This window comes from Galendromus occidentalis, unplaced genomic scaffold, assembly GCF_000255335.2.
Source record: "Galendromus occidentalis unplaced genomic scaffold, Mocc_1.1 scf7180000077427, whole genome shotgun sequence".
NCBI lineage: Eukaryota > Metazoa > Arthropoda > Arachnida > Mesostigmata > Phytoseiidae > Galendromus > Galendromus occidentalis.
The window spans coordinates 523,773-533,201 of record NW_003805415.1 but is presented as its reverse complement, the minus strand read 5'-3'; the positions used below and the strand labels follow the sequence as shown (position 1 = coordinate 533,201).

Below are 9,429 nucleotides of genomic sequence, written 5' to 3'. Positions count from 1 at the left end.
TAGTCACTTGGATTGCAAGCTCCAGCGAGATGGTCAGACGGCGGCAACAACAACAACAAAAACAAAAATAATAATACTACTAGGTAACAACACTCTCACACACACACACTCGCACGAGTAGTAGTCGTCGTCTCCCTCTGGTATGAGCAGGAGCAGCGCTCTGTCTGTGGCGGGTGCTTCTTCTGCTGCCGCCGCTAGCTTCTTCTCATGCAGCAGCAGCACCAACACCACACACCAGCTCGCTGCTCGCCTGCCGCCGCCGCTGTGAGCGTAAAATTCGGCACGTACGCTTGTACAGCGTGACTCCGAGACGGTCGACGGGGCACTTCAGATGGAGAACATCGTTCTGCAGATGGCCCAATGCTCCATTGCTTGCAAAAAGGATGCGGGGCGAAATTCTGCGAAAAGGGAATCTGTTGACGGGAGAGTGAATGTAATGATGGCGATGATCTCTGCGGAATGAACGGATGGGAGCGGGCGGCTCCGCCAGTCAGCTCCTTCGAACTCTGACCCGAGAGCCGGACGACTCTTCACGGAGCGTGGGCGCATCTGCGACCCACACTGGGGACTCCCGGCACGATCGGTCTGAGCAGACTCTCTTGGAACGACGCTGACGCTTCCTCGATTCCGAGATGTTCGACTGGCAGGGTTCCCCATCCCGATCTAGGCATCCTCGATCCTGAACGCAAGTCTGCGAGATTCTCGGTCATTCGCGGAGCTTGCTTCATAACTCGATTGCCTCCGCTGGCTTATCGAGGAAATTGCAGCGGATCCGGAACAATGGTGAAGTCTGCGTTCCTCTGGCGATCTCCTTATCATTGGGTTGACCTGTATGACGTCACCAGATGAACTTGATAGGCTGCCACTCTGTCTCGAAGGGCGCGCTAGATTCATGCTTAAGTTGCCAGGGAAATCCGGGAAGTAGACAGACCTCGTGGAAGCCTCCAATTTTTTATCCTCGCCTGCCCTAAGCTTCCACGCTAGGAACTGGAACGATCCATGTCCGAGAATTGGTGTCTGAGAAAGACTCCATCCGGGCCCCAAGAATCAGCTTGTGTTCCGGGACGGAACCGACGCAGCTCGCTGGAAAGGATCCCGCCCGAGCCCACTCTAGCCTCCGCCTCAGTCGCAAACAGAGGGAAGATCGCCTGAGGTTTCCTCACTCTTGGCGAGCGGCGATTGCACCAGAGAGGATCTCGATAGAATTAGCAATGCAACGAAACTCCTACAAGTGCGAAGTCACTATATGTCGGAGCTGAGACATGATTCGATCATGCTTTCCAAGCTCCCTGTATCGATGCTGAAGACAATTCCTCCGCGAAATCCCGATGCTCTCTCAATGATGTAGAGGCAGTTTGCTGTCTACTTGGGGAAGACCCTGCAAGTTAGAGCATTCTTCACCCTCTGGATTTCCGTTTCAATGATCGCCTCCAATCAGATGGACTCCTCCAATGAGAGCATATACTAGCAGTACGCTAGTATATGTAGAGGATCCGGTTCTCGTTCCTGATGGCCTCAACGCGCAACACGCTAATTGTGTGATCGGGGAACCTCAATCGAGAGGATGTCTAGCTTCATTCGTGTCAGGCCACCGTATCAAGGCGCTCTGCTCGATACTTCACGAGCCTGTCGTTTGGTAGCTGTTGGGACGACCAATAATGCTCCCAGAGCTAGATCACAATTAAAATAAGCGCGCGTCGAACGCTTGAAAAAGAAGGAACGAGAAGTCGACGTGAACATCACCCTCCCTTGAGCGAGCCGGACGATCATGAACACGTTATCGATGGAGTCGTATAATAAACAACACAACTGAGCTGAGTGAAATCGGCGTGATTTCTGGAAGATTAAGATAGCCCCGCCAAATCTCGCCGAGTAAGTACCATGATGAGCAGCATGGCTAAGCGGCGGATGGCTCCCGAGAAATAATGCCACTCCTGATCCTGACCGTAGCTCTACAATAGTCCACTGCCGTCGTCATTCAAGGGGGCTAGCTGCTGCTGCGGGTACAGGGGGAGCGTCGGTTGGAGATCTGGCGGAATGCGCTGACATTGAATGGCGGTGTTCTGCCTCGGAAAAGCTGCGATTGTTTTCCATCACTACAGGACACCTCTGATGGCATCATCTTCCTCGAATTCGAATTCGAGGATTCCTGGTCGAGAAAAACGCGTGGGTCAAGCATCGACGATGGTCCGAGTTCTCCTTGAGCCCTGAACCTCTAGCGCAAGACGGGGCATCGATTCCTCCATGTCTTTCCCCGTGAGAAGAAGACAGCGCCGATAAGGGGAGGATCACACAAGCGTTTCGGTAGCAGTCGCATCTCGTCTTTCATCAGCTTACTCGAATTTTGGCGCCACGAAAACGAAACCATTGCGCAGCTTCCCCGTACGAGTCTTTTCAGCAGCCTTTTCGCTCGTGCTGCTCAGGCGGTGAAAATTGTGAGTGAATTCCTGTGGAATAAATGGTCTTTATCGAATGGGAAGCGTGGCCCGGAGCTCGGAGAGCTCCCGTATTGGTCTCTGTCGCCACTAGGGAACCAAGCCTGAGGTTTTGAGTTCCCTGCGTCCGGTAGTGTGTTTACCACGTGGAATAGGTCTCTGTCGGCATTTCACCCCGGAATCGTCCGGTCCATTATTGTTAGAGCCGACCTGTGCTGGAAAACCAGGCCAAGCTAGAATCGAAGTACCTACAAGTTTGCTCGGGGTCGTACGAGAGACCGGCTCGGTGTTGACGTCGAACTCTACGGCATTCTCGGACGTTGTTGACTGCTAGCACACCTGTGTGAGAGATTCGATACGAACTAGTTCTCGATTTGCAGTGAAAGATGGCTCGGGGCGGAAAAGTCATCCACGACAACCACTTCAGGAAGCATTGGCAGCGTCGTGTCCGAACATGGTTCGATCAACATCAGAGGCACAAGAGGAGGGCGATCAAACGTGCGAATAAGGCCCGTACAATCGCTCCCAGACCCACGGTGAGTCCGACTCCCTTGGCTAACGACTTCTAGCATCTCAGAGGCCGAAGGCCGGTTATGTTTGAGTGCGTGGCCTCATTTCGAGACTACGCGAAACTTTCGAGAAACCTTGTGAACAGGAACCCTAAAGCCTCCTGCGTTTTCCAGAGCCTGTTGCGACCGATCATCACCTGCCCCACGCAGAAGTACAACACCAAGCGTCGTCTTGGACGTGGATTCACTCTCGAAGAGCTGAAGGGAGCCAGTCTGACTGCCAACTTCGCTCGCACCATCGGCATTGCCGTCGATATCCGCCGTACCAACAAGTCGGTCGAATCCTTGCAGAGAAACGTCGCTCGTCTCAAGAACTACCGATCGAAGTTGATCTTGTTCCCGAAGAAGGCCGGCAAGCCCCAGAAGGGAGACTCCACGGCCGAGGAGATCAAGCTCGCCCAGCAGCTCCAAGGCGTAGTGTTGCCCATCAAGCGATCGGTCATCTCGACCGAGGCTCCTCGCGTACCGACTCAAGAAGAGAAGGACTTCCGTGCCTATAACGCGCTCCGCTTCGCACGTCACTCCAAGCGAGTTGCCGGACCTCGAGCCAAGAAGGCCAAGGACGAAGCAGAAGCACTCGAGGCGAAGAAGTAAATGTTTCAATAAATTCGATGTTTATTGAATCTCTCTCGTAATTGTCGATACCCCGTCCTCGGTCACGGAACTCTCGTGGGCATTGAGTACTTCGCTCGTCGTCACCTGTCCTGACGACGCATTCCTGAATTACTTTGTATGAATTACTTTGTATGTACCATGATGCGGTTCTAGAGGTACAACAAAAGCGTCGATGAAATCGGTGAGCAGGATTCCCGAAACTGATCGAATCCGTATAAGGAGGGGATCGGATATGTATCGACCTCGTGGATACTCGTTCACATTGAGCTCATCTATCACTAACAATAAGGAGGGGTCAGTATGCAGGGTCGTCTCGTGCTCAGCATGCAGGGCCGTGCACGACTGTCTCGATGGAGGGATCTAATGCTAGTGCATGCGCCTTTGACAGCGCCCGCGGCTTGGGGAGCCAGCTCTCGCACCGTCCAGCCGCGCTGTTCTTCGACGCAGCGGATGATCTGGAGTAGACTGCTTAAGTTCTTATGGAATACTGAGGAATGGTCTTTCGGCTTTATCATCTCAGTCGCATAGTTGGGGTGAAATGCGGCAGTTCCGGAGCGGAGACAAAAATGTCGGAGAGAGCACTTATCATGGTATCACGACTTTACGACCATGACAGCTTTGCGATTAGCTCCGGAATTCGCCTCGGGATGATGGACGGGTGAACGGATAGATGCGGTTCGATGAGAGATCCAGTCTTTCTGAAAGCAAGAGATGTTATTCATGATTCGGCATCGAGTCGATCAGCGTTAAGGGAAAGCGCTGGTGTCCTGTATGTCCAGCCGCCTTCCTCCCGGAGTGTCCAAGTCGAGTGCAAACTGCGCTTCGGATACTGGCCTAGGGAGTCTCCTCTGTCTCTCAATCGCTCCTTCTGGTAGTGAACATTCCATATTTTTCCTTCGGTGTCGGATAGAATTCGCCGATTTCGCCGCAGTTCCTTCGCTAACACCGTGCAAAACGAGGCTTTCTCTTTTTCTTCGCCGTTTGTCATCGCAATGTTTCGGAGAAATCGATTTTATTCCTATTATCCGCTGGTTTCAGCAATCGAATAGAGGGAGAGCTGCGAGAAGTTCTGCTCATCGAGAAGCTTTCGAATTGCGCGCCTCCATCCGACCTAACGCGAGTAGCACCAAACGAAAGCTGATCCGGCACGGACATCCGCCAGCGCTCTTACTTTCGCTATGGCAGTTTGAGGGTAAGTTCTAAGTCTCCAGTCTAAATATAGAAACTTCCATGGAGTCTGAGCGCTTAGGCTCACGACGCTAAGTCAGCATTCGGTTGACGCTATCAGCCGGTACTTGGATAACGAAACGGGACTTGAACCCAAGCGAAGGGAGGCATCGGATTGTATCTGCCCGTTGAGCCTTAGGGTCAGGGCATCTTTGCGCAGAGGCGGTGACGTACCCAATGAGGTTTATCCGAGGGGCGTCTATTGCTAGTTGAAAACTTTTACCAATAACCCGCCGAGACGACGTGAAATACCGTCGGCTATGGCAATTTTTGCAGGTCGAAAGACCCTCTTTCCATAACCAAAAATATGATGCACGCTTGGATAACGGGTTAACCCCGCCCAAATCCACAAAACTCGCCGTTCACACCGACAGGATGTGCGGTGAGCAAGAGAATGCGGGCACCAGTTGGTGCTGCCACATAAAATATATCCTAGTCCGTACTCCTCTCCCGTCCTCTCCGTCTCCGATGCGGATCTGACCGAGGACATCACTCAGTGGCGTAGTAAGGCGGGGGAGGCGGACCGCCCCGGGCGGCACTTCCTACGGAGCTTTTAGGGGCGGCATTTCGGGGTTTTGCATCCAAAAAAACGGAATGTTTTCGAGGAGAAAATATCTGGCGGGGGCGGCATTTTCGTCGAGCACGGCGAAAAACGGAAAATTTCGAATCACCGCCCCGGGCGGCACTCCCTCTCGCTACGCCACTGACTTCACTTAATATTTGATAGAGACGTACCGTTCACGCTCTCGAAGCAAACCAGCTCGGGCAGGCGTATTCGGGAGTGCGCTCGAAGCTTGATCACTCCACAAGCTTTGAATGATATGACGGGATACGGCTAATGTGCCGGGAGACCGTAGAAAGGCTTGAGAACGCCTGATCATGCTTTTCCGCTTCTAATCGAAGATCGTCTCGAAGACAAGGCCAGCCCACAAGAAGCAGGGAGTTCTCCTGGAAAGGGGTGCCCTATACCGAATCCAGGATGGCTTTGTCGTATGGACCGGATGAGCGAGAAAGGCACCGTATTTCCAAACGCTCGAGGTAGGAGACTGATCCGCCCCATTAGGAAGCTCTCATGCTCGAACCGAGGCAGTTTCTTTCGGATTCCGCCCCGAAATCACTTTCTGCTGGGCTCGTGTAATAGTAATAATTGTTCAGTGTATTCGATCTCATCTCCAGGCTGCTACCTCCCTGCTAGGATCCGGGGATATGCCCAGAGCTAGAGCTCCTATAGCCGCCGGAAATCTTCCGTTTCAGGAGCCGAACACGAAGGGTGGATAGTGGTACTGCCACTAGGATGGGTGGATCAGAACATTACAACTGGAGCCGAGTCAAGGCCGATCATCTTTTCTGACTGGAAATCGCCATGGAGTTTCACTCTCATCACGATTTCTGTCAGATGGCTCGCGACGCATCGAAAAGCAGCGTGTGATTATTGGACGGGATCCATAACTACACGATTTTGATCGACAGCCGGGCTCAACCTGTCGAGAAACGAATGGAATATATTGTTGTGGCTCGCGCTCCGTGCCTTTCTGATCGAAGGCCGATGTGTCCTGATGACTGTTGGGAGTTCTCTGAGGCTCTAAGGTGCTAGCGCGTTCGGGCTGCCGCAAAGTTCCCGGGTACTCCTGAGTTTGCAATCCTTTTCAGAAAAGTCAATCTAGTTTACCGTCTATGAATAAGGTCGAATAAGCCCCTTTCTGATCTATAGTTATATCCCTGGATGGGTCCTACTCTATGCGAGCTCTCTCCGCGAGGAGGGTCTGGTCGAACACAGGTCCGCGGAACCATGCCGCAACGATGCAGTCCTTGAAAGGTGGAGCGCCATCGATCCTGGTCGCGTTTGCAAAGAGAAGCGGATCGCATTTAAGAGGTCAGCCTTGGTACAGCTCACTGGGAAGCGAGTTTGGAGTCTAATCTTCGGCAATGATCCCGAAAGCAGAGCGCGCCGCTCGGCTCATGGCGTTACCACATCCTCTCTCCATATTGTCTCTCCAAAGAGCGTGGTCGCCTGTGACTTCCACGTCGAGAGCGCTCCCCAAACGTAAAACTGCGAAAATGTTACGGATATTGTTCACCATTGCTCGATGGATTATTTACTACCACGTTCTCTATTGGGGTTTCCAACGGTTTCAAGGGAAGAACCTCCTCCGACCATTCATCGATGCCGACGCCTGGAGGCATCCCGTGGAGTACGCTCAAAAATACGGCTACGACGCTGAGCAGCATTTGATCACGACGAGCGATGGTGTCATCCTGGAAGTGCATCGGATCAACTCGAAGACGAACTCTGGCCGCTCGGGAATCCCCGTGATTTTGCAGCACGGTCTTTTCGCGTCGAGTTTCGGTTGGATCGCGAATCTTCCTCATCAGAGTCTCGGCTTCATTCTTGCGGATGCCGGGTACGACGTCTGGCTGGCGAACTCGCGCGGTAATGTCTTCGGCCGGACAAGTGAGAACCAGACCGATTTTTGGACATTCACAAAGGAGCACCTCGCTCTGATGGATCTCCCCGCGACTATAGACTACATACTAAAAGTTTCGCGGAAAACCTACGTGCATTATGCGGGTCATTCGCAAGGCGGATTCCTTCTCATGGCCTTATTGAGTGAGAAGCCGGAGTACGCCCAGAAAATTCGCCTGGGCATCGCTCTGGCTCCGGTGCTGAAGATTTCGAACGCGAGTTTTTTCCCCACCAATCTTCATCGGTGAGTCAGATTCCGATCATTCAAGTCCTGTCGGAAGGCTCGAAGGTCACCGTCGGGAACAGCCCCCTCGCTTCCGGGTTATAGAAGGGATGAGACTCCTCTCAAGATCGTTATTTCGTGCAGACCCGCCTTACCCGTCGAAAAAGCTTGAATTCATCGCTCTACGGTCTTTCTCCTATTTGTGATTCATGTTGTTCGCCCATTGGAAAAATTCCGCCCTGCACTGTCCCTCCTACGTCCTCTGTCTGTGAGCTCCGCCGAGCTTCCGTCACCAAGCCCCGCACCTTGTGATCAGAGCTGATCGTCGAAATCGGTGAGAAAATCGTCCTTCCTTTTCCCGAGCCTTGTGAGTCGTGCAACATTAAGCCCCTTACCTTGAGGCAGAGGATATAGCGGTAGCGACCCTCGAATATTAAGGTTCCTTCCGTTTTTAATCATTATAGAGCTATGGAGGCATTCAGTTTCCTTCCGCCGTTCCCGATGCACAGCCCCGACAGATTGCCTGCAAATCTCGTCTTCAACCCTCTCGTCTGCGGCTTGGTCCCCAGTCTGTGCAGCGCCCTCCTCCGCTTGCATGCTGGTGGGCACGCCACGCAGGTCAACATTTCGCGTTCGGCCGTGTACGCGGGAGGCTTCCCTGCGGGGAGTTCGTTCGCAAACTTCCGGCACTACACCCAAACCATGTACAGCGATCGATTTGCGAAGTACGACTATGGGAAGGAGGAGAATATGAAAATTTATGGACAATCGCTGCCGCCCGAGTATGATCTCAGCAAAATCTCCGGCAAAGTCGCTGTTTTTTATTCTGAGGGCGATGCAGACAACTACGCCGGGAGTCGCCACAACAAATGGCTGATCGAGAATATTCCCAAGAGGAGTCTCGTTCACTCGGAGGCGTTGAGAAATTTTGAGCACTTGGATTACTTTATGGGTATCAACGCCAGAGAGGGTCTCTACGATAAAATGATTGAGCTCATGAAAAGATTCGAAGATTGAGTTTCGAGCGTGTTGCCGTGACACGATCATTGACCACCATCTACGACATGAGGGACCGATAGTGAGTTGTTGTCGGAAATCTCTCGTTGCGACAATCTCGAAATCGCGCTGGATTGCTTCGCGGGCGCCCCTTATCGATCCACGCTCCCTCCTCTCCATTAGAGTCGAATCTAAAGAATCTGTGTTATATTCTCGAATAAAGACTGGAGTATTCAACGTAAGTAGATGATACCGAAAATAAAGATCCCTTCCGGAGCGCTCGTCTCTGCGTCGTTGCGCCCGGAACTTCGCGAGGAAAATCTCCGCTTCTCCTGGTGATTCAGAGCGTCTGACGAAAGTTCCGAGATTCTCATTTTCAGAGAGCGCGAACTTCGGCATCCGTGCGGTCACAGACGCATTAAGCCGGAGCTCACTTCGTCACGTGTTCATCCGACATCTACAACGCCTACTGAACGAGAGTGCCCTACGGAAAAAGAGCGCTAGGTGACCCGGGCTCAGGTTCCATACCTGGAAACGGGTCACCTAGACCTCGTCTACAGGTGGTCGAGTGAGCAGTCAAACTACATGGACTCCATATCCCACAGCTCTTCCCGGGTCTGCATGTGTTCGGGACCGCGTTAGACGCTGAACGAGAAAAGTCAACCATTCAAAGAACACATTGAACTTCTTACTCGCAGTCTGAACTTGTCTGAGCATCTACAGACTGCACGAATGAGCGAGTGAATGTGTGAGTAGGTGAATGGGATCCCGTGCAGAGCCATGTGGTCACCAAACTCAGAGTCTCTCGAACCTACGCCGATTGAGTCTTCGAGGACGATAAACAGCTGTGGCAAATCGGTTCTCGGGCGGCAGGATTCCGAATGAAAGAGAGGCTTCACT

The 9,429-nt window shown here is 52.6% G+C and overlaps 2 protein-coding genes and 1 non-coding gene across 4 annotated transcripts; all 3 read left to right on the top strand.

The window, feature by feature from the left end:
* The first annotated feature begins 2,360 nt into the window (after positions 1 to 2,360).
* On the top strand, positions 2,361 to 3,627 carry RpL13 (ribosomal protein L13). Of its 2 annotated transcripts, none has more exons than XM_003742548.1 (3): positions 2,361 to 2,435; positions 2,816 to 2,971; positions 3,119 to 3,627. In XM_003742548.1, exons 2-3 carry the CDS (start codon positions 2,822 to 2,824, stop codon positions 3,596 to 3,598), a joined length of 630 nt encoding a protein of 209 aa, XP_003742596.1. In that variant the 5' UTR covers positions 2,361 to 2,435; positions 2,816 to 2,821; the 3' UTR covers positions 3,599 to 3,627. The 2 variants fall into 2 exon arrangements, with proteins under 2 accessions (XP_003742596.1, XP_003742597.1); XM_003742549.1 differs by lacking the exon at positions 2,361 to 2,435 and adding an exon at positions 2,550 to 2,590.
* A 1,367-nt stretch (positions 3,628 to 4,994) lies between these two features.
* On the top strand, positions 4,995 to 5,133 carry LOC114828191 (U4 spliceosomal RNA). Its single transcript, XR_003777099.1, has one exon. It is a non-coding gene; the product is annotated as a U4 spliceosomal RNA (small nuclear RNA).
* A 1,741-nt stretch (positions 5,134 to 6,874) lies between these two features.
* LOC100899607 (lysosomal acid lipase/cholesteryl ester hydrolase) lies at positions 6,875 to 8,843 on the top strand. Its single transcript, XM_003742547.2, has 2 exons — positions 6,875 to 7,554; positions 7,998 to 8,843. The coding sequence occupies exons 1-2, from the start codon at positions 6,905 to 6,907 to the stop codon at positions 8,548 to 8,550; spliced, it is 1,203 nt and encodes a 400-aa protein (XP_003742595.1). The 5' UTR covers positions 6,875 to 6,904; the 3' UTR covers positions 8,551 to 8,843.
* The last annotated feature ends 586 nt before the right edge of the window (positions 8,844 to 9,429 follow it).